This window comes from Delphinapterus leucas, unplaced genomic scaffold, assembly GCF_059928025.1.
Source record: "Delphinapterus leucas isolate spDelLeu-1000000601 "Yukka" unplaced genomic scaffold, BTC_Dleu_Yukka2 spDelLeu_asBTCV2_sq25, whole genome shotgun sequence".
NCBI classification, from domain to species: domain Eukaryota; kingdom Metazoa; phylum Chordata; class Mammalia; order Artiodactyla; family Monodontidae; genus Delphinapterus; species Delphinapterus leucas.
Window position 1 is genome coordinate 13,143,560 of NW_028322234.1, and position 22,850 is coordinate 13,166,409.

At 52.9% G+C, this 22,850-nt stretch overlaps 2 protein-coding genes across 2 annotated transcripts; both read left to right on the plus strand.

Annotated features, from left to right (window-relative positions):
* The first annotated feature begins 23 nt into the window (after positions 1-23).
* Positions 24-5,700, plus strand: NDUFA7 (NADH:ubiquinone oxidoreductase subunit A7). Its single transcript, XM_022557433.2, has 4 exons — positions 24-133; positions 588-637; positions 3,953-4,102; positions 5,482-5,700. The coding sequence occupies exons 1-4, from the start codon at positions 83-85 to the stop codon at positions 5,570-5,572; spliced, it is 342 nt and encodes a 113-aa protein (XP_022413141.1). The 5' UTR covers positions 24-82; the 3' UTR covers positions 5,573-5,700.
* A 112-nt stretch (positions 5,701-5,812) lies between these two features.
* CD320 (CD320 molecule) lies at positions 5,813-14,792 on the plus strand. Its single transcript, XM_022557432.3, has 5 exons — positions 5,813-8,506; positions 11,172-11,297; positions 11,661-11,894; positions 12,175-12,333; positions 12,493-14,792. The coding sequence occupies exons 1-5, from the start codon at positions 8,368-8,370 to the stop codon at positions 12,630-12,632; spliced, it is 798 nt and encodes a 265-aa protein (XP_022413140.1). The 5' UTR covers positions 5,813-8,367; the 3' UTR covers positions 12,633-14,792.
* Positions 14,793-22,850: the final 8,058 nt, after the last annotated feature.

The following is a 22,850-nucleotide window of genomic DNA, read 5'->3' on the forward strand; positions in this document are numbered from 1 at the left end:
GTTCTCGCGAGACCATACTCCATGTTCCCAGCAGCCCTCGCGGTAGAGACGTCACCGGCGCCCTTCAGCGCAGGGTTGAAAGATGGCGTCTGCTACTCGTTTCATCCAGCGGCTGCGGAACTGGGCATCCGGGGTGCGCGGGGCGGGAAGGGCTGCACTGGGGAGGGTGGGGCTGTGGGCTCCTTGCGCCCCGGACACGCTCCCGTTACTCACCCCCCTCCTGCACCTCTGGGGCTGAGGCCAGTGGTGCCGAGATTCCCCTTATAAACCGGGACCCCGCTCTCAGCCCGGAGCCTCCAACTCTTGACCCTTCCAGCCCAGGGCACGCCCGCCTCCACCTCCAGCCCTTGGCCCTCTCTTGGCTGGGGTCCCACTCAGGCCTGGGATTTACCTAGTCCTTCTTAGCTTTGGATCTTGTGGCCCCGGCCTCCAGCTTTCCTGTTCACCTCCAGGGCCCATATTCTTGTCGCCAAATGCCCATCTCGCGCCTTCCCTTCATTTGTCCAGCCCCGGACTGCCCCACGTTCGCTGGCCTTCTCTTCCTGGGTGCCCTGCGGGCTGACCTCCATCCTCTCTTTCCCCCACAGCAAGACTTGCAGGCGAAGCTGCAGCTGCGTTACCAGGAGATCTCCAAGCGGTGAGCAAGCCCCGCTCGCTGCCCGGACTGCAATCCTGTCCTTCCATCAAAAACAAAACCCCTGTTCTTTTAGACCCCTGAAACACTGGGCCGAAATCCTGCCTCTAGCCGCCTAGCTCGCTGTGGAGGCAGAGGCTTGCCTTTAATCTTGCTGGACTATGTCGGAGAGTGGTGCTCGTGGAACAACCAGATGGGGCTTGAATTATGAGTGGGAATCCTCAGTGTGATTTGCAGTCCTAAGTGTGGCCCTGCTAGTTAGTGTTGTCATCCCCAAGCTACACATGAAAATATTTGAGGCTCGGAGAGACTAAATCATTTGCTTAAAATCACTCAGAAGCCAGCAAGTAACAGCTGGGATTTGAACCCAGAAGTGTCTTGATTTCAAACTCGTTTGAGTCCAAAACTTACTTGACATTTACAAACCCCTGCTGTGTCCTCAGCCCTCTGGGATACCAGTGCTAACTGGTAAAAAAATTCTCATTCCTTTCATGGAGCTCATATCCTGGGGAGGAGGGAGAAACATAACATAGTAGGGAAATAAACACAGCAAGTAAAAAACATTGTTCTAGAATGCTCTGAAAACAAAACAAAGTGAATAAGCTGGAGGGTGCCTACCTCAGATCAGGTAATCAGGAAAGGCCTCAGGGATTGACACTTGAGGCACCTGAAATTCCAAAGGATAGTTATTAAAACATTCCGGGCAGAGGCAGCAGTAAGTGCCAAGGCTGTGCAGCCCGACAGAGCCAGAAGTAGGAAGGAGGCTAGTGTGGCTGAAACACTCTGAGGAATGGGGAATAGCGATATATATATGAGTGGCAGGCAAAGGTAAGGCAGCCATGGAGGGTTAGCATGAAAAGAAGAACAATAACATTAAAATAACCAAATCTATGTGAATGCCTGCATGATGTGACTGATTCCAAATATCAAAAGTTTTAAATTGCTTTTCCATCCAGGGTAGTTGATACAGTTGAGGAAACAGTTTTGTAAAATTTTCAACTTTTTTTTTTAAAAGGATAATGGCGCCCCCTAGTGATTCATTTAGGCCTTTCCGTTGGGCGCTGGTTCTTTTTATCCTTTGTGTGCTCGTTTTCTGTTGGTCCCTGGCCAACAGAGGGTCATCTCTGCGCTCCAGGGGTTAAGCAGATTCTAACTTCAACACAGGATATTGCCTTTATTTATTTTATTTATTTTTTAAAATTTATTTATTTATTTATTTTTGGCTGCGTTGGGTCTTCATTGCTGCGCGCGGGCTTTCTGTAGTTGCGGCGAGCGGGGGCTACTCTTTGCAGTGCGTGGGCTTCTCATTGCGGTGGCTTCTCGTTGCGGAGCATGGGCTCTAGGCGCGCGGGCTTCAGTAGCTGTGGCTCACGGGCTCTAGAGCTCAGGCTCCGTAGTTGCAGCGCATGGGCTTCGTTGCTCCGTAGCATGTTGGGATCTTCCTGGACCAGGGCTCGAACCCGTGTCCCCTGCATTGGCAGGCAGATTCTTAACCACTGCACCACCGGGAAGTCCTATTTTATTTTTTTTTTAAATTTTTTAAAAATATATTTGTTTATTTTTGGCTGCATTGGGTCTTCGTTGCTGTGCGCGGGCTTTCTCTAGTTGCGGCGAGCAGGGGCCACTCTTCGTTGCGGTGTGCAGGCTTCTCATTGTGATGGCTTCTCTTGTTGCAGAGTACGGGCTCTAGGCGCTCGGGCTTCAGTAGTTGTGGCACTCAGGCTCAGTGGTTATGGCACACGGGCTTAGTTGCTCCGCAGCATGTGGGATCCTCCCAGATCAGGGCTCGAACCCGTGTCCCCTGCATGGGCAGGTGGATTCTTAACCATTGTGCTACCAGGGAAGTCCCTAATTTATTTTTTATTTATTAAAAAAATTTTTTTTGGCCGTGCCACACAGCTTGTGGGATCTTAGTTCCCTGACCAGGATCGAACCCGGGCCATAGCAGTGAAAGCACCGAGTCGTAACCACTGGACTGCCAGGGAATTAGGATACTGCTTTTAATATTAAGTTTTTAAACTTTGTTTTCATCTGTATTTCTTTTTTTCTCCTTGGTACAATGACTATCACTTGTTTTAAGAAAAACTTAAGTCCTGGCAAAATGATCATCAGAAAAAAGTTGGTTAAAAACCCAGATGAGGGACTTCCCTGGTGGCGCAGTAGTTAAGAATCCTCCTGCCAATGCAGGGGCCATGGGTTCGAGCCCTGCTCCGGGAAGATCCCACATGCCGCGGAGCAACTAAGCCCGTGTACCACAACTACTGAGCCTGTGCTCTAGAGCCCGCGAGCCACACCTACTGAAGCCTGCGCGCCTAGAGCCCGTGCTCTGCAACAAGAGAAGCCACTGCAATGAGAAGTCCGCGCACTGCAACGAAGAGTAGCCCCTGCTCGCCACAACTAGAGAAAGCCTGTGCACTGCAAAGAAGACCCAACGCAGACAAATAAATAAATTAAACAAACAAAAAAGATGAATGAGAACCCGATCTGTTTATGATTTTTCTATCTTTTCTGCTCTCCCTCTCTGCAGTGGTTTCCAGGGAAGCTCATCTTTTGTTAGTGATTTTGTTTGTTTGTTTTTTGTTAGTGTCTTTTGTTAGCGAGGTTAGCGATTAGTTTTCAGGCCTCAAACTTTGTATATTGACCCCAGGGTTTAGTCAAGCGAGGACAGAGCTCTGTTCACTCCCCCTCTGGTGGCAGCGACCACGAGGTGGCAGCAGAGACCCCAGAGGACAAAATGCTCTTTGAGTAATAAGGCTTGATCCCTGTAGAGTTCTTCAGAGAGTTCCTGAGAGAACTGGAAACCCAGAGGTTCTGCAGCCTGGCCTTTGGGGACAAAACCTCTCAGAATGAGCCAAGTCTGGGGTTGTTTCCCAAGCGTTTGCTGACCACGATTACTTGGTAGGTGATGGGCAGAGCCCCAGGCCCCAGCCTCTTCATTTCCCGAGGACCTGCGGTGGAAATGAGGCCAGCTGCCAAGCTCTGGGCCATGGAGAGGTGGGAACAGGCCTCCCTCATGAAAGGGTCCTCCATACCTGCCACGTTTGGGGCAGGTCGGGGACCTGTGGTGGGGCAGACCCAGGCCTGGCCTTCCAGCACCTTCACATCCAATGCAGGGGCTCCCACCTGCTTCTGGCCATTGGACCCTCCCCAGGCATATGGTCATGGCAGTGTATCAAGGGATACCCCTGGCCTGCAACACATCCCAGGGGCTGCCGACCCCAAGCCTCGTGACTGAGGTGATGGGCCATGTTCTAGCACAGCCACACAGTGAGAACGACTTGTCATTTTTGTTTCAGTGCCCATGTTCTTTTTCCTCAGAACTCAGCCTCCTCCCAAGCTCCCCGTGGGCCCCAGCCACAAACTCTCCAACAATTACTACTGTACACGTGATGGCCGCCGGGAAGCCACGCCGCCCTCGATCGTCATGTCCTCACAGAAGGTGCTGGCGTCAGGGAAGCCAGTAGAGAGGTGAGGATGCCTCAACACCCCTCCTGCGACCAGCCCTCTCTCCTGCTTGTGCTTTTCAAGGTCCCAAGTCTGTTGAGCATCAACTGTGGCAGGAAATGTACTGCCGGGGGCTTTTCATCTGAGAGCTCATGAATCCCCACCCACCCTGGGTGGGTTTCCTGCAAAAAGCAGAGGAAGCTCCAAGGGCCCTTCAAGGGCCTTGGAAGAAGCCCAGGCATTGTTGTTTTTGTAATTTTATATTCTTTTTAAAGAGAGAATTGTATAAACCTCAGGCCCCTCAAAACCCACTTTGGTCCCTGGCCTCAGGCACTGTCTCTTAATTAAACAGGAACAATAATGTTATTTACTTTAGAGAGTTCTGCTGGGACAGAATCCCACAGACTGGGTGGCTTATAAACAATAGAAAATTGTTTCTCTTGGTTCTGGAAGCTGGGAAGTCCAAGTTCAAGGTCCCTGCAGATTCAGTGTCTGGCACTTTCTTTGTTTATAGATGGTATCCTTTTTTTTCCCACACCATGCAGTATGTGGGGTCTCAGTTCCCCAACCAGGGATCGAACCCATGCCCCTTGCAGTGGAAGCGCTGAGTCCTAATACTGGACCGCCAGGGAAGTCCCCACAGATGGTATCTTTTTGCCATGTCCTCACATGTTGGAAGGGGTAAGGGATCTCTAGGGTCTTTTATGAGGGCACTAACCCCATTCATAAGGGCTTCACCTTCATGATCTAGTCACCTCCCAAAGGCTCCACCCTGTAACATCATCACATTGGGGCGTAGGATTTCAACATATGGATTTTGTGGGGACACATTCTGTCGATAGCAGAGTCGTTCTGAGGATTAATCCTCATAATTAAAATCTGTAAGCTCAAGAATGGAGTCAGTGCCATATCTGCCCCTGATAACTCCATGAGTTAGGCAGTGACGGCCCCTGCTGCAGAAGAAGAAATTGAGTCACGGAGAGACCAAGTGCCCTGCCTGGGTCACACAGCTGGCAGGTAGTAGACGCATGATTTCAAAGCAGTTTGCCCAGACCCCCAGTGGTGGTCCTTGGCCCTTCTGCCAGTGTCCTGTTCTGGGGCAGCGGGAGTGGGGTGCGAGTGGGAAGGGGTGCTGGAGGAGGAGCCCAGCTATTCATGCTGGTTCTGGGACCAGGAGCCAAGGCACACCGACCAGGGGTTCATGCAGGGCTCGGGGCTTGTCAGCTCACCCTTTGGGGGACCCCATTGGAGGGCTCTGGGCATTCTGAAACACCCTGCACCCTGGCCTCCAGATCCATGGTGTCAGCAGGTGTGTTCCTGCCGGGGCAGGGGGGTCTCCCGCAGCTTCCTCCACACTGTTCTCTGAAACCTGGGCCTAACTCAAGTCTGTTTTCATCTTCCAGCTCGGCTGTAGCAGCCACTGAGAAGAAGGCTGTGACGCCAGCTCCTCCCATAAAGAGGTGGGAGCTGTCCAGGGATCAGCCTCACCTGTGACACTGTGCCCCAGGGCGCCTGGCTAAGCCCTCAGGGCCACTGGAGTGCTTCCTCTTCCTTGGACTTTGGATTCCCTCTGGGGAGAACGTGACCTAATTTATAAAAAATATATATTGAGCTCTCCAGAATCGCTTCTGTTTTTACTTTTGAAAGGACACACAGGCTTACTTGAACTTCAGGGTGAAGTTGGTGCCGAATCTCTTAATCCCATGAACGCTCCAGAAGCAGGGGAGGATAGTGGTTCTCGAGCTCCAGGGTGACGGTGCTGTCACTGGGCACAGAGATGTCACCGTCCCTTTCTCGAGGGCCTGGCTCTAACTCTGAGAGTGTCAGAGCGGGTTCCAGGACCTCTGGGTGTTTGGGGGCACTGACTGTAAAGGACAGTGCGGCGGAACAAAAACAGCTCGCTTCCTTGTCTCCCGAGAGCTCTCCTAGCCATTGCTTGTGCGGACATTCACCAGCAGGCTCCCACTGCGGCCCCTGCCTGACCTTGACCACCCTGCCGCTCAGCAGGGACGGCAGAGGACAGTGAGGTGGCTCACCTAGGCCAGTGGGGAAAGGCCTCCCTGAGCCAGAAACGTTTCTGTGTGGGCCCGGGGGACGCGAGGCGGAGTCAGCCCAGGAAAGGAAGGGGCTGCTTTCTGTGGAGGAATAAGCAGGGGGTGAAAGCTGCAAAGGAAATGGCCTTGATTTGGTTGTAGGAGCGAAGGGGAGCCATGCGGTGACCTCAGGTGGGGGAGTGTTGTGGCTGCCCTGTGGAAGAACCCCAAAGCCCATCAGTAGGTGAAGATCAGCTGTATGCCAGGAGAGTGTCAAGGCTGGCCCGCCTTTGGAAGCTTGGAGCAAGGCAGGAAAAGGGTCACAGTCCCAGGAGGAGGTATAAGTGCCCCAAGAGTGGGTGGTACAAATGCTAAATGCTTATGAGAAGAAAAGGCTGGGAAGGCTTCCTGGAGGAGGTGGGATTCTGGTTGGAACAAAGGATGAATTAGATACAGAAGGATCAGGAGAGCTGGGCAGGGTGTGCAGAGGCCGCAAGGAGGGTAACGCTGGAGGGCTTTTAAAGACCCCAGGCAAGATGTGCCATTGAAAGTTTCTGAATAAAGTTTTATGACCCAGCCCCCTTCTGCCAAGTGAGGTAGCAGTGAAAAGATGGTTGTCAGTGAGGATGCGGGCCCTCACTAGACACCAAATCTGCTGGCACCATGGTCTTGGACTTCCCAGTTTCCAGAACCGTGAGAAAATAAATTGTCATTTACTGTATAAGCCAAAAAAAAGAAAAAAAGATTTATGACCCAGACTTGAAGTTTGGCGAGGGACTGCAGTAAGAAAGAGGTCTGACACCTCTTGAGCACTTCCTCTATGCCAGGTACCGTTCTAAATGCCTTATATCTGTGATCTTGGTTCCTTCCCGGAGCAAGCCTGTGAGGTTATAGCTGTTGTCAAACCCTTTTACCCTCAACAGAAGAACAGGCGTGAAGAGACAAAGAACTCTCAGGCTCGCTGAGAGATGGCCCTGAACCTAGCCGCTGATGGGTCTGCACTCAGCCGCTACATATTGTCAGCTGGGTGAATCCACAACTTCTTCAGTTTTTCTCCCTGGACCCCAGATGCCAACCTCACCAAGAAGCCAAGCTTCACAGGTGGTGTGGGACGCTCCCCTCCCCTCCCTTCCCCTGCCGCAGGCAGTCCTATTTGCTGCCCTTTCCAACTGCCTCTGCAACAGTGCACCTTTGCCTCTTACCCCATGTCTCCTGGGAATTGGAGATTATGAAAAAATTTATATATATGTATATATATACATACGCTCCAAATGCAGCTATAATCCCTAACACTTTTGAATAAGGATGCCATCAACCTGCAAATAGAGGCCTTTCTGTGCTTTAGTGTTGCTTCACGGGAGATTTGCACAGCTGTTACAACGCTGAGGACAGTGACTTGTCTGGGGGGCCTGCTGGCAGTAGCGCTGCTTCTCCTAGGGGCAGAGCTGTAGATAAAACAGCAGCCAATTGGATAGAAAACCTGCAGAAGGTTTGTATTTTATGTGCCTACTGGGTGAGCGTGAGAAGAGAAAGCCCAGGCTGCTTTCGCCTGTCTTGTTCCCAGAGTAAAGTATAAGACCCGCCTCCCTTTGAGGAGCCTGTGCGGGTTAATGAGGTAGTGAGCGTCGGTGAGAACATCCAGGTGCAAGGGATAGAGGACCCAGGATGAAAACCAAGAACCAGCGTTTCCTTCATTTATTTACCAAATATTTAAGAGCCCGCTATGTGTCAGGCTCAGTTCCAGGCACTGGGGATACAATGAGCAACACAGCATTCCTGTCCTCCTGGGCCTGACGCTCTAGTGGGGAATCAGACAATAAACCAAAGTAAATAAGTCGGGCGCTCGAGAAAAGCAGGAGGAGGGCGTGCCTGAGCGAAGTGGCTGCCATATTAGGATAATTAGGCAGGAGTATTTGGTGCATGTGGAATGTTAAATATTGTAAGTAGACAAGACTTGTCGGTACTAGTTCGTTTGCACCTCCAGAAGTTTCTAATTTCAAATAGGACCAATACCTTTCGATATACCTTGTCACAGGGAAAAGTGGGAAAGAGCCTCAAATAGTGGGTCCCCTCGCATTCGGACATTTACGGTACCCATAACGCGGGGCCGCCTCGGGACCCGCCTCGGGACCCGCCTCTCGGGACCCGCCTCGGGCGTGGGCCCCGCCCCCCGGATCTTTGCGCACGCGCGTACTTGGATCAGAGCGAGGCAGGGACCGGTGTTGGCCGGAGCCGGCGCCAGGCAGGGGTGGCGCGATGAGCGGTTGGATGGCGGGGGGCCGAGCGCAGCGGGCTGCGGCCCTCGGCCTAGCGCTGCGGGTACTGCTCAGCTTCGGGCTGGGCCTGGAGGCCGCCCCGACCTCGATCTCGACATGGTCCTTGACCCAGGCCCCAGGTAAGTGTGCTCCGTGCAGCCCTGGCGCTCTCCGAGCCTGCAGCTTAGCTCCGCCCCTGCCCGCCAGCAGCGCCTTACCGTTGGCTGCGCCGCACGTCTGTCCCGGACACTCCCCCCTGCACGTGGCTCTAGGGGACCCAGGCCCTTGAACGAGCCTTCCCCAGTGAGGGACCCTCCGCCTGGGTGCTCTGCCAGCCTTTAACTACCCTGCTTCGGCCCTGCTTACACTCGCTTTGCTTTGTCGTGCCCCGGTGTCACCTCTAAGCGACCCTTCACTCCAGCGTGGGCAGGAAAGTTCTTTACAGGCTCTGCTTCTCCGACTTCCGGAGCTGGTCACCTGGCGCCTTGTGCAGCAGCCGCGGCTTCCATACCCTGGCGCCTAGGGCCATGTGGCGACCGTTTCCCGCCCTCCCAATCTCTGCACCTTCCTTCTCCGGCCTTAGAGAAAAACAGGTCTTCCCTGTGACCCCAGGCCCTTGGACCCGTTTGCCTTGGCCTAAATGATGTTGGTGGCCCTCTCAGAGGTACCCAGAGGCAGCTGGGCAGGTTAGAGTGACCTCTTTGTGCTCACAGGTGCCCCTGACTTTCAGCTGTGACTCAGGTTCACACACCGTCTTATCTGGTCCCCCATCTCACCCCAAAGCCTCTGCCTTTTCAGGCTAAATGTTCCTGGTTCCTTCAAGGATCAGGACTCACGTTAACCAAGTACCACACTCTACACGCAAGCAGTCTCTTCTCTTTAGCACACTGTGGTAGGGACTCCTAGCGTGCCCCTTTTACAGGTGGGGAAACTGAGGCTGGGAGGTGCAACCACTGGTTGCTCCAAACCAAAGCCCTGTGAAGCCAGGTCCGCTCTGCTCTGCTGCCCACCCACTTTACAGAAGGACACATGCTCCAGCAGGCCGGGGAAGGAGGTCAGAGGTTGCTAGGGAGAGTGGCAAGTCCTGGGGAGGAAGCTTTAGGTTACCAGACCCCCATGGGCAGGGAAGGAAGTCAGCTGCAGTTGGCTCCACAGAGCTTAGGGACTGTGTGGCCCACAGGTACAGTTGGGCCTGGAGGCCGGCCTGCGGAGGGGCTGGCTGTGGGGAGTGGGGGCTTGGAGGCACAGGACCTCGTGAGTAAAGGTGGAAGGGACAAGAGGACCAGGATTGTATGGAGGGGGACTAGGCTGGGGCCAAGCCAGGTATCTGCCACCCTCCCTGCTGCACCCAGGAGGAAACCATAAAGCCCACTCCCTTCCTCTGTTCCTTGGACTCCCGCCTGATGGCCCAGCTTCCAGGCCCTTCTGTGTTCATCCTGCTCTGGGTCCAGGAAGACTCACATCTCAGCTGGACTCAGCCCGGACCATTGTGTGACCTGTGCCCACTTATCACTAGGCGCTGCCCCGGGTTTACAGTCAAAAGGTCACTGCCCTGACCACCACTCAGTGTCCAGTCTACGCAGGTGCCAGTGCAAGGGCCATTGTTCTAAGTGGGAGGCTGAGCTTCAGGGGTCTCTGAGAGGGGCCTGAGACCCCTCCCAGGAAATAAGCTGAGACGTGAAGTCTGAGGAGGAAATCACGAGGTGCAGAGAGGAGGGAGGAGAGGGCAAACTGGGCCAGGGAACAGCATGGGCAAAAGCCCTGAGGGGGAAAACGAGGCCAGGCCTCTTGCAGAAGCATCAAGGTGGCCAGGTCAGAGGGAGCTTGATGAAGAGGGGGAAAGTGGGAGGTCCAGGGAGGGTTCAGGGCTGGTCAGGACTTGCGGGCCACATGGAGGTTGTAGAATTTGGTTGCGAGAGGACTCATGGGACCAAGGGCTGGGTTTCTGGGTTCTTTTGAATTTTTGAATTTTATTTTATTTTTTTATACAGCAGGTTCTTATTAGTTATCTTTTATACATATTAGTGTATACATGTCAATCCCAATTCGTCCCGCCACCACCACCCTGCCACTTTCCCCCCTTGGTGTCCATATGTTTATTCTCTACATCTGTGTCTCTATTTCTGACCAAGGGCTGTTTTTGAGCAAAGGGGGGCAAGGGTGGGTGACCAAATGGTGTGGCTCTGAGAGGTCTCTGGTGTCTGAGTGGAGATGGGGGTGGGGAATCTGGAGAGGTGGTGGCACATTCAGGATGGGGAAAGTGGTCAGATCTGGGAGGAGTTTAGTAGGTGAGTCGACAAGCCACAGTGACTAAGCAGGTCCTCTACGCAAGGCCTCAGTTTCCCCTTTGCTGAGCAGCTGGGACATAATGGGCCCTGCTGACCCTGACAGGTGGGCCTGAGCCAGGCCAGGTTCAGAGATGGCTCCTCCCCCAGTCTGTTTAACCACGGACCTTGGAGAGACTCCTGGGGAGACCATCTGGCCATTTGGAGCCGAGTAAAGACCCCGGGATCAGTGAGACCTGGGTTCGAACCCCGACTCTGCCACTAGCTTGTAGCCTCAGGCCTTACCTCTCCTAAGTGTCTTGTGTAGAATGGGCATGGGAGTAGAATCTGCCCCGTAGGGCTCTTGGTGAGGCTGTGAACTGCTCAGCTCCAAGGCCCACATATAGTGCATCCTTAGCAAAGGGTGACCACCAGTGTAGTTCCTGGGACCTGGCCTGTCTCCTGGTGGTCGCAGCCTGTGACACTGTGCTTCCAAAGGAGGGTCCAGACCTCCCAGGCCTCACTTGTGTGCATCTCTCAGGCCCCAGCGCAGCCTCGTGCCCGCCCACCGACTTCCAGTGCAGGAGTGATGGCCGCTGCGTGCCCCTCGCCTGGCGCTGCGACGTTGACAAGGACTGCCTTGATGGCAGTGACGAGGAGGAGTGCGGTGAGTGGCCATGCCCTGGGGGCGGGGCTTGCAAGGGGTGGGGCCACAGGGAGGAGGTGCTTGTGGAAGGGATGTGGCTTTCAGACAGGGCACTCTGGGGTGGGCGGGGCCTGAAAGGAAGGCGATCTGGGGAGAGGTGGGTTTGCAGCGGGGCGGAGTTAGTGGGGTCGGGAGGGAGGGCTTGCAGGGAGGCGAGTCCTTGGAAGGTGGAGCTAACAGAAGCAGGGGGAGGAGCCTTTGGGATGGGCGAAACATATAGGGTCGATTGTTCTCGGAAGGCGGGGCTTGCAGGAGGTCGGGCTGTGGGGAGTACCTGGGCCCTCTTGGCTGGGTGTTTGAGACCTGACTCACCCTGTACCCCAGGTACTGAGCCGTGTGCCCAGGACGGGCAGTGCAAGCCACCCACTGGCAGCCCCTGCTCTTGTGACAGCATCGATGACTGCCCTGATGGCATCAACAAGAATGTTCTCAACTGCGGGCACCAGCCCTGCCCGGAGGGAGAGCTGCGCTGCCCGCTGGGCGGTTCCTGTATCCCACGCACGTGGCTCTGCGATGGCCACCCGGACTGTTCCGACTCCAGCGATGAGCTTGGCTGTGGTGTGTGCCTGTGGGGGCGGGGAGGGTGGGTCGGTAGACAAGGACGCCTGACACCTTCCAGTGTAAGACAAGGCTGGGAGCGTGGACACGTGTGTCTGCCTGTGCCCGTATTCCCATGGCGGCTGCACGAGGGCACTCGGGCAGCAGGGCTCACCAACCTCACTGAATTTGGGATGGAGGGTGAGCCCTAAGGTCTCCCCTGGGCACCAGAAACATCTGTTCATCCCCCCATGCCCCAGGTGCCCCCTCCCCAGCTACTGAATGCCTGGACTTATTGCAGGAACCAAGACCCTCCAAGAAGGGAGTGCCACGTCCATGGGGACCCCTGTGACCCTGGAGAGTGTCACTTATCTCAGGAATGCCACAGTCACCTCTGTCGGGGACCGGGACTCAGTTCAGTCTGGAAACCGAAGTGCCTATGGGATCATTGCAGCTGCTGGTAAGATAAACAGGTCCTCCCACCACTGGGGCTTGGAGCAGCTGCTCCTGGGAGCCGGCAGGCTGCAGAACCCCCTTTCCAGTGTGTTAGGAGCTTGGTGGGTGTGAGCCTCCTGCCACCCCCTCCCCTCACCCACTCCTGTCTTTCTGTCCCCCACAGTGGTGCTAAGTGTAGGTCTGGCCGCCGCCATCCTCTTCATGTTGTCACGGCTCTGTGCCCAGGGACGCCTGTCCCCGCTGGGGCTGCTGGTGTCTGTGAAGGGGTCTCTGCAGTCAGAGAGGACGGCCTCAGTTCTCTGAGGATGATTTCTTGCTGCCACATCACACGGTCCCGAGTACGGCAGGTATGGGGACCCGCGCGTGGCTGTTGGCACGCCATCCCCCAGACCTGGGTTCTTCTGGCCACGTGCCGCCAAGTACCTGAGCTCCTGCAGATGTGATCGTGGAGGCTGGGAGTGTCCAGACCCTCCGCTGGACTCGAGGAGCCTGGATGGGGAACGTGCCACAGCCAGAACCGAAGGGCTGGCCCTAGGTCATTCCCGGGGTGGCCCCCCTGCTCAGATATCCGGGGAACGTGCCACAGCCAGAACCGAGGGGCTGGCCCTAGGTCATTCCCGGGGTGGCCCCCCTGCTCAGATACTACTGTTGCCCCCTCCTGAGGGTGGTGATTAAAGTTACTTCACGTCTTCTGCCTGCCTCTGGGCCTCTGTCTCCCTCTGCCTGGGCAGCCTGGGGGCTCTGCTGCAGCCCCTCCTCTGGAGCACCCAAGCTCAGAGAGGGTGGGAGTTGGGGACCCTGCCTCTGGCTTCCTGGAATCCAAAGCAGGGGGACAGTGGGGCTGGGGGCAGCAGGACAGTTTGCATTCCCCCAAATGGAGCAGAACTTGGGCAGTGCCTCCCAGAGTCCTGGGCTGGGGGACCTCCATCCATTATGGCTTCTTCTCTTTGAGATGGAAGCTGGGTGTCCCCAGGTTGGTCTCCACCCCGTTTCCAAAGGTAGGTCTTCTTATTATGCAGCTATGGCAAGGCCAACAGATCAGGAGATGACTGCCACTGAAAAGACACTTTGTTACTCACCGATCCCAAGAGGAAGGGCACAACAGGCCATGTGGAGCTACACGGGGAAGCACCAGGGTCCATCAGGAGGCAGAGGGAGAGGGAACAACATGGACAGGAGCTTTTATTGGGGTCTCCACTGGAAGGAGTGGGTGAGGCAGGGTAAACAGGCTTGGAACTGGCTAGACTGAGTAATTTCCACGGGCTCCGGGGCGTCGGCACTGAGCATCGTGTGCATCCCAGCCTATCGATGGCAAGGCTTTCAGAGAGCAGTATCGGAGTACACGTGGGCCCCTACTACTCACAGCAAGGCCCTCACAGACGCTACCCCAGCTAGAGCCAGCACTGTGGCTAGGCCGGCCCTCATGGTTCTTATCATGATCACAGGACGTACTTCAGGAAAAACCATCAGGGAACTTGGCAGAGCAAGATTCGTTACTCACGGGTTCTGGAGGGCACACAGCAGGCACCCCCTCTGAGGGCCACCCAGCAAGATCATGGGGAGAGAGAGAGGGAGGGAACGCAGACCTGGGTCTCTGCCTTTATTAGGGTCCGGGGGTCGGAGTCTCGGATTCACTCTTTATTGAATATAAAGCATAAGAGCTGGAATTAGGGTGCCAAAAGGGGAAGCGGGGTCGTTCAAGGCGTCACTTGTCAAGGTTGCCTAGGGTTTCTGAAAAGGGGACCTTCCTAGGTTGGGGTAGCTAATAACCAGGTAGGTTGTGTTGCTAGTAGCTGTGTCATGCAGCTATCTGTGTGTTTGCTCATGGTGGGTGTTGGCAATCAAAAGCTTAACGTCAGGGACTTCCCTGGCAGTCCAGTGGTTAGGACTCCACGCTTCCCTTGCAGGGGGCACGGGTTCAATCCCTGGTCGGGGAACTAAGATCCTGCTTAATGTCAGGGACTCACACTACAGTGGCCCTGGGGTGATCAGGGAAGGGACACAGTGGCTGTGGACTGGCTGGTATGCCCAGGAGAGGTACACTCACTGGTTACTTGTTTGTCATCTCCAGGAACTCGCTGACCCCTCGAGGGACAGCCCCTTCCTGGTCAGTGAGGCCTCAGCTGACAGGGTGTCAAGAATACAGAAACTGGGAATTCCCTGGCGGTCCAGTGGTTAGGACCCCGCGCTTTCACTGCCGAGGGCCTGGGTTCAATCCCTGGTTGGGGAACTAAGATCCTGCGAGCCGTGTGGCGCGGCCACAAAAAAAGAATACAGAAAGTGTAGTTAATACACCCCGTAACTGCTGGGTGATGAGGACAGGGCTCTTCTTCGACCTTCATTTTCTTCATCTCCGAATGCGGCGGCCGGGGCCCTGGTAGCCCGGGGGAGCACCCAGGGTCCCACACAGGGTCTTGCGGCTTTGACATCCAGCAAGCAGGGAGCTGGTCCCTGATGACAACATGCTGGAAGAAGATAGATCTTCCTGGGGGTGGGAAGGGTGGGAAAGTTCAGCATTGGGGCTCCGCCCCCCACGGGAGGTTTGTTTGTTTGTTTGTTTGTTTGTTTGTTTGTTTTGGTCCATGCAGCATGTCTTGTGGGATCTGGAATTCCCAATGGGGTTTGGAGTCTGGGCCTCAGGAAGCCTGTGAGGGGCCCGAGTTCTCTGTCGGGCAGCCGTGGGGGCTTGGGAGGTGGGCTGCAGCCAGGATGGGGGGACTTTGACTGACGGTGGACCAGAGGGTGCCCAGCTGCCTGGGGTATAAGGCCTTCCCCCGGCGCCCGCTGGATACCTCCCAGCCCCTGAGCTGGGCCGAGGTTTCCTGCTGCAGAACTGGAACCCTGGTGGGCTTCTTCTAGTTGGCAGGAAGGAGTTATGCCAGAGAGTAGAATTTTCTTGTTTTTAGATTTTTTTCCCCCTTCATTTTTGTTCAGGTGTGGACAGCTGCAGTGGGCCAACAGGGCATGTTAGGGGGGTGAGGCCGGTGTCAGACGCCACCTGAGCTGAGGTCTAGGGTCTGGATCTTCCTGGGTGTCAGGTGGATTCTCAGTGATCAGTGGCACAAACCACCCTGCACTGACGGGCTCCACACAACCACCGGCATATTCTCTTTTGTGGTTCCACGTTGACCAGCCTGGGGCTGGTGGCTCTTTGTTTCCCCGTGAATGGTGGCTGCTGGCATCTGGGGGCTGGACTGGCTGGATGTTACCATGTCATGGGACGGTGCCAACGTTGTGTCTGGCGCATGGGTGGATGGGGACGCCTCTCCCTCTCTACGTGGCCTCTCTGGATGGCCCTTCCATGTGGGCCCCCAAGCAGGACGGCCGCATCCCTTTCCTGGTGACTCAGGGGTTTCCCCAAAGCGCAGAGCCAAAACCCCTCTAATGCTTCTAATGCTCAGGTCCACAACTGGGCCAGCATCGCTTCTGCTGCTTTCTGCTGATTCAGCAGGGTCTCAGGTCAGCCCAGGTGTGTGTTGGGGGCACAGGTGGGGGCCACACAAGGGTACGAACACCAGGGAGGCCTAGTTCATTGGGGCCACCACGGGGGCAGAGGGCACGAGCTGGGAATGGGCAGGCTGGAGTGGGCGACTCCTGTCCACTGGAGCCAGCTGACTGGCTGTGGGCAGGTGGCTTTGCTGTCTCAGGGCCAGCTTTGTCACCTGCACACTGGGGCAGCCACAGGTGCAAACGCCCATCATGCATGAGCAGGCTGGGTTTCAGCTGCCTTTGTTCTCTCAAGCAGGGTCACCCTGTGCTACCAGCTGCCCACCCCATCCTATAGGCAGCAAGCCCAGTGACTGGCTTCCAAGAAACTCCAGGGAGGGTCCAGGTTGAAAAGGGAGGGATGTTTGGGGAGCCCACAAGGAGGGGGACATGGTCAAGTGGTCACGGGTCCCAGTACCTGGGGAAATTCTGATGGGCCTGAGAAGGGAGGGGATGGAGTGGCGGGGATGTGTGTGGGCTGCAGTGGTGAAGATGGGGAGGGGGGGTCCAGGGTGTGTGTGTGTGCGTGTGTGTATCTTTATCCAGCTCTCACCATTTCTCTTTTTTTTTTTTTTAATTGGAAAACTCACATAACATGAAATTAACCATTAACTGTTTTAAAGCCTACAATGCATTTAGTACACTTGCAGTGTTGTGTAACCCTCACCTCTGTCTAGTGGCAAGACATTTTTATCCCCCCCCGAAAGGAAACCCCTTCCCCGTTAGCGGTCACTCCTCTCCCCCACCCCCATCCCGGCAACCACAAAAACCACAGATCCACATTCTGTCTCTCTGGACTTCTGGACATTTTGTATAAATGGAATCGTACCATAGGTGGCCTTTGGTGTCTGGCTTCTCTCACTGAGCATCATGTTTGCCAGGTTCTTTCCCCAAAAGCCTCCTTGTGCCCCTTTTTTTTTACCGCTCCCACCCCTACCACCACATTACCCAGGCAACCACCAACTGGCTCTGACACTGTAGATTAGCTGCATTCCTAGAATCATGGAGTATGTGCCTTTTTTTTTGGTCTGGCAGTTTTTACCTGACACAATTATTTTACAATAATTTGCATGTAGGAAAAGTGATTTGCATGTAGGAAAAGTGAGCTCACTTTTATGGCGGAGCTGTACTCCACTGTACGGCTGTTCCACATCCATTTACCTAATTCCCCTGTTGATGGATATCTAGATGGTTTCCAGTTTTTTATGATTGCACATAAAGCTGCCGAGAACATTTATGTGTAAGCGCGTTCATCTGCTTTCAGTTCTTCCGGGTAAACTACCCAGGAGTGCCGTGGTTGCATCATATGGTAGGTGTATATTTAAATCCTAAAGAAATCGCCAACATGTTTTCCGAAGTGGATGTACCCTTACTTTCCTTCCCCCCTCCCAGCGATGTATATATTTTCGTCTCCTTGCAGCCTTGGCATGAGCTGATGTGGGCAGTCTTTTTGATTTTAGCCATTCTCACAGGTGTGCGACGGTATTATGCTGTACTTGAAGTGAAATTCACATAACAGAAATGTAATCTTTTTTTTTAAACATCTTTACTGGAGTATAATTGCTTTACAATGGTGTGTTGGTTCCTGCCGTATAACAAAGTGAGTCAGCTATACGTATACCTATATCCCCATATTGCCTCCCTCGTGCGTCTCCCTCCCACCCTCCCTATCCCACCCCTCTAGGTGGTCACAAAGCACCGAGCTGATCTCCCTGTGCTATGCGGCTGCTTCCCACTAGCTATCTGGTAGTGTTTATATGGCCATGCCACTCTCTCACTTCGTTCCGGAAACGTAATCATTTTATTTATTTATTTTTATTTAATTTATTTATTTTCTTGGCCACACTGGGCGGCATGTGGGATCTTAGTTCCCCAGCCAGTGATTGAACCCGTGCCCCCTGCAGTGGAAGGGCAGAGTCCTAACCACTAGACCGCCAGGGAATTTCCCGAAATGTAATCATTTTAAAGTGAACAATCCAGCAGCATTTAGCACATTCATAATATAGTACATCACCTGTAGCTAGTCGTACACGAATCTTTTCCTGAGCTTGTTGGCACCTGGTAAAAGATCTAGTTGGGACTTTGGGATCGCATCGCATTTGAAGGTTAATTTTTGCAGGAGGACAAACATTCATTGAGCACCTACCGGGTGCCAGGCATTGTTATAGGTACCTGGAGACTTGGCCTTGAACAGAACAAAGCCCCATCCCCCATGATGTGGAGGTTGTGGGGAGGGGACAGAGGATCAACCAACAAACAAGTACATCATGGTTCTGTTCTGGGGACTAAATGCCAGAGTAGGAGGGATGGACGTTCCAGGTTGGGGGAAAGAAGGGTCACTATTTTTATGTTAGATGGTCAAGAGAGGCCTCTCGAATATGGAGACACTTGAGTAGAGACCTGAAGGGAAGTAAGAGGATGGGTGAGTTGTGCAGGTGTATAGGTGAAGAACATTCTCGGAAGTAGGAACAACCCGTGCAAAGGCCCTGAGACAGCAACAGGTTCCAGAAACAGTAGGTCTGCAGGGAGTGAGGGTGGTGGTGGTCATAAGATTTGATGGCAGAGAATGCGGGGTCGGGGGTGGGAGGCACAGAGGGTATGTAGTGAGATGGGGAGCCTTTGGGAGGTTTTGAGCAGAGGTGACCATTCTCTGATTTAGTTTTTTTTTTTAATTGAAGTACAGTTGATTTATAATTGATTTAGATTTTAAAGGATGTTTTGGCAATAAGATGATCCCTCTGTTTTTATTTTTTTAATTGAAGTATGGTTGATTTACAGTGTTTCAGGTGTACAGCAAAGTGATTTAGTAATATATATATATTCTTCAGATTCTTTTTAAAAATAAATTTACTTATTTATTTATTTTGGGCTGCGTTGGGTCTTCGTTGCCTAGTTGCAGCAAGCAGGGGCTACTCTTTGTTGCAGTGCGCAGGCTTCTCATTGCAGTGGCTTGAGGAGCATGGGCTCTAGCTGCATGGACTTCAGTAGTTGTGGCACGCAGGCCCGGTAGTTGTGGCTCTTGGGCTCTAGAGCACAGGCTCAGTAGTTGTGGCACACGGACTTAGTTGCTCTGCGGCATGTGGGATCTTCCCGGACCAGGGATCGAACCTGTGTCCCCTGCATTGACAGACGGATTCTTAACCACTGCACCAGCAGGGAAGTCCCCAGATTCTTTTCCATTATAGGTTAGTACGAGATATTGAATACAGTTCCCTGTGCTCTACAGTAGGTCCTTGTTGTTTAAGAAGATCCCTCCTGGGAGTTCCCTGGTGGCCTCGTGGTTAGGATTTCAGGCTTTCACTGCTGGGCCCGAGTTCAATCTTGAAACCTTCTGGCTTAAGTTAGACTATGCATTTTGTTTTTGATTTTTACCAAATTGGTTTAGTGACAACAATTTGTAGGTCCGGTTTGTTCTGAAACAACACTTATGTTAATTTGTATTATTATTGATTCATTCTCCTTCAAAAAAAAAAAACTAGGGGAAAACAAAGATCTTTCTGATACTTTCTTCTACTGTCCTGTCACAGTCTGAAGTTTCTACTTTTATGCAGTTCTTTGGGTTAGATTATGAAAGGTTCTTCGTTTATTCAGGAGATACTTGTTGTACATAGATGTCCATAGTGGTCTAATCTTAACAGCCAAAAGGTGGAACCAACCCATGTGTCCATCAGTGGATGATGAATAAACAAAATGTGGTAGGGCCATAACGTGAGCTGTAATTCATCCATAAAAGGAATAAAATTCTGACACACGCTGCACCGTGGACGAATCTTGAAAACATTATGCTAAGTCAAAGAAACTAGGAGCAAAACGTTACATAGTGTATGATTCCATTTATATGACATATCGAGAATAGGCAAGTTCATAGAAACATAAAGGAGATTAGTGGTTGCATAGGGCTGGGGGATAGGCGGGGAAAGGGGGTGATAGCTAAAAGGATATGGGGTTTCTTTTTGTGGTCATGAAAATGCTCTCAGATTGACTCTGGTGATGGCTTCACATTATCTGTGAGTATACTAAAAAGCATTGAATTGTACATTTTAAGTGGGTGAATTTTAAGATATGTGTGTACATTTTTATGGCTGCTGAATTTTGTCCCCTCCAGATTTATGTGTCAAAGCCCTAACCATCAATACCTCAAAAAGTGACTATAGTAGGAGACAGGGCCTTCAGAGAGGTGATTAAATTGAAACGAAGCCATTCGGGTGGGCCCTGATCCAATCTGACTGGTGTCCTTATAAGCAGGGGACATTTGCGCACTCTGACACCAGGGATGCAGGCCCAGAGGCCAGACCATATGAGGACTCAGGGCAAGCCAAGGAGAGAGGCCTCAAAAGAAACCAGCCCTGCGGACACCTTGATCTTGGGCTTCCAGGCTGCAGAACTGTGAGGAAAAAAATGTTTCTGTTGTTTAAGCCCCCGCCCGCCCGCCCCACCCCATTCTGTATTATTTTGGTAGGGCAACCCTAACTGACTAAAACGTGTATTATATCTCACGTTTAAAAAGACATTTGTTTGGGGCTTCCTTGGTGGCGCAGTGGTTGGGAGGCCGCCTGCCGACGCAGGGGACACGGGTTCGTGACCCGGTCCGGGAAGATCCCACATGCCGCGGAGCGGCTGGGCCCGTGAGCCATGGCCGCTGAGCCTGCGCGTCCGGAGCCTGTGCTCCGCAACGGGAGAGGCCACAACAGTGAGAGGCCCGCGTACCACAAAAAAAAAAAAAAAAAAAGAGACATTTGTTTGTAAAATAGATACCTAGTGAGAAGCAGCTGTATGACACAGGGAGATCAGCTCAGTAAGTTGCACCACCTAGAGGGGTGGGATAAGGAGGGTGGGAGGGAGACGCAAGAGGGAGGGGATATGTGGATATACATATGCATATAGCTGATTCACTTTGTTATACAGCAGGAGCTAACACAGCATTGTAAAGCAATTATACTCCAACAAAGATGTTTAAAAAAAAAAAAGGACATTTGTTGGGGAATTTCCTGGCGGTCCAATGGTTAGGACTCTGCCCCTCCACGGCGGAGGGCCCGGGTTCCATCCTTGGTGGGGGAACTAAGATCCCAAAAGCAGCTCACGTGGGAAAAAGAAATTGTGGAATAGTGCTAGGTATTAGGCACTGTTCTAGGCACTCAGGATATAGCAATAAATAAAAAAGAGTCCCCCAAAGTGGGGGCTGTGTTTCTGATTATAGTGGGGGGGGGACAGTATACGGTGGGAAGGCACAGAGATGGGAGCCTGGGGGTGACTACAGAGAGGAGGCGACCACCCTGGTCCAGGGAGGGCATGATGGGGCTCTCGCGGGGTAGGGCCGTGCAGGTGGTGAGAAGTGGTCGGATTCTGTATCTGTTTCGAAGGAAAAGCCGACGGAGCCGCAGGATTGGGTGGCGCATCCGATGTGGCCGTGAGAAAGAGGAAACGAGCGCGCCTCCCAGGTATCCGGGCTGAGCTGCGGAAGGATGGAGCCGACCGTGATGGGGAGGACGGTGGGGGCCGGGCGAGGGTGGAGGGGGGGACCCCTGGGAGCTAAGTTTGGACCTGCGAGGCCCCCACGTGGAGAGACCGGGAAGGCGCTTGGCCCTACTGTCTGGGTTGGAGAGATGAATTTCAGAGTTGTCCCAGTGGGTGGCCGTGGTTTGGAGAGGAGGAGGGAGTGTGGCTGATATCTAGAGGTTTCTGGGGGGTGAGGAAGAATCAGGAAAGAAGGAGCGACCATAGAGGTGGCAAGAGAAACCAGGAGAGTTCAGAACAGAGTGAAACAAGCAAAAGTCCGCCATCCCGTCACAGGCTGCGATGCGTTAGGTAAAACCGGACGTAGAGGGAGACCGTGGGGTTTAATAAAGTGGAGGTCATTGGTGATGACGGCAAAAACGGTTCCACCGGTTGAAGATAAAACGGGAAGGAGAAAGGGTGTATGGATGACTTTTTCTGCAGTTTTGCTTGGGCGGGGGGTTGGGTTGCGCGGAGGCAGAGACTTAGGGCAGAGGCCAGACGGGGAGGGTGCTCAGAGTCTTTTTTTCCCTTTAAAGTGGAAGATGCCCATGAGAATGGCTATAATTAGAGAGAGAGAGAGAGAGAGAGAAACAGAAAATAAGTTATGGCGAGGGTGCAGCGAAATTGGAACCCTCGTACATTGCTGGTGGGAATGTAAAATGATGCAGCCTCTGTGGAAAAGAGTTTGGCGTTTCCTCAAAAGTTAAACACAGAATTCCCATATGGCCCAGAATTCCACTCCTAGGAATGTACCCGAAAGAACTGAAAGCAGGTATTCAGACAAATACTTGTACATGCATGTTCATAGCAGTGTTATTCACACTACCCAAAACATAGGAACAGCCCACGTGTCCATCCATGCATGAATGGCTACACAAAATGTGGTCCAACCAGACAATGGAATATTATCCAGTCATAAGAACGAAGGAATTTCTGACACACACTACAGCGTGGTTGAGCCTTGAATACATATGCCAAGTGAAAGAAGCCAGACAGAAAGAGTCAGAGCGTATGAGTCCCTTTAGTGTGTGAAATGTCCGGAATAGATAAATCCATAGAGACAGAAAGTAGATCAACGGTTGCCAGGGGCTGGGGGAGCAGGCAAATGGGAAGCAACAGCTTAATGAGTAAGTGGTGATGAAAAAAACTAAAAAGAAAAAACTTTGTATTTCAGATCAGTTTTAGGTTCACAGAAAAATGAAGAGGAAGGTACAGAGACTTCCCCTATATTCCCTGCCCGCATACATGCATAGCCTCCCTCATTATAAATAGAACATCCCCCACCAGAGTGGTACCTTCGTTAAAACTGATGAACCTACAGTGACGTGTCATTATCACCCGAAGTCCATAGTTTACCTTCAAGTCCACTCTTGTTGTTGTACATTCTGTGGGTTTGGACAAATGTATAATGACATGTATCTACCATTATAGTATCATACAGAGCATTTTCACTGCCCTAAAAATCCTCTATGCTCTGCCTCTTCATCCCTCCCTCCCCTCTGATCTCTGGAAACCACTGATATTGTTACCCTTTCCATA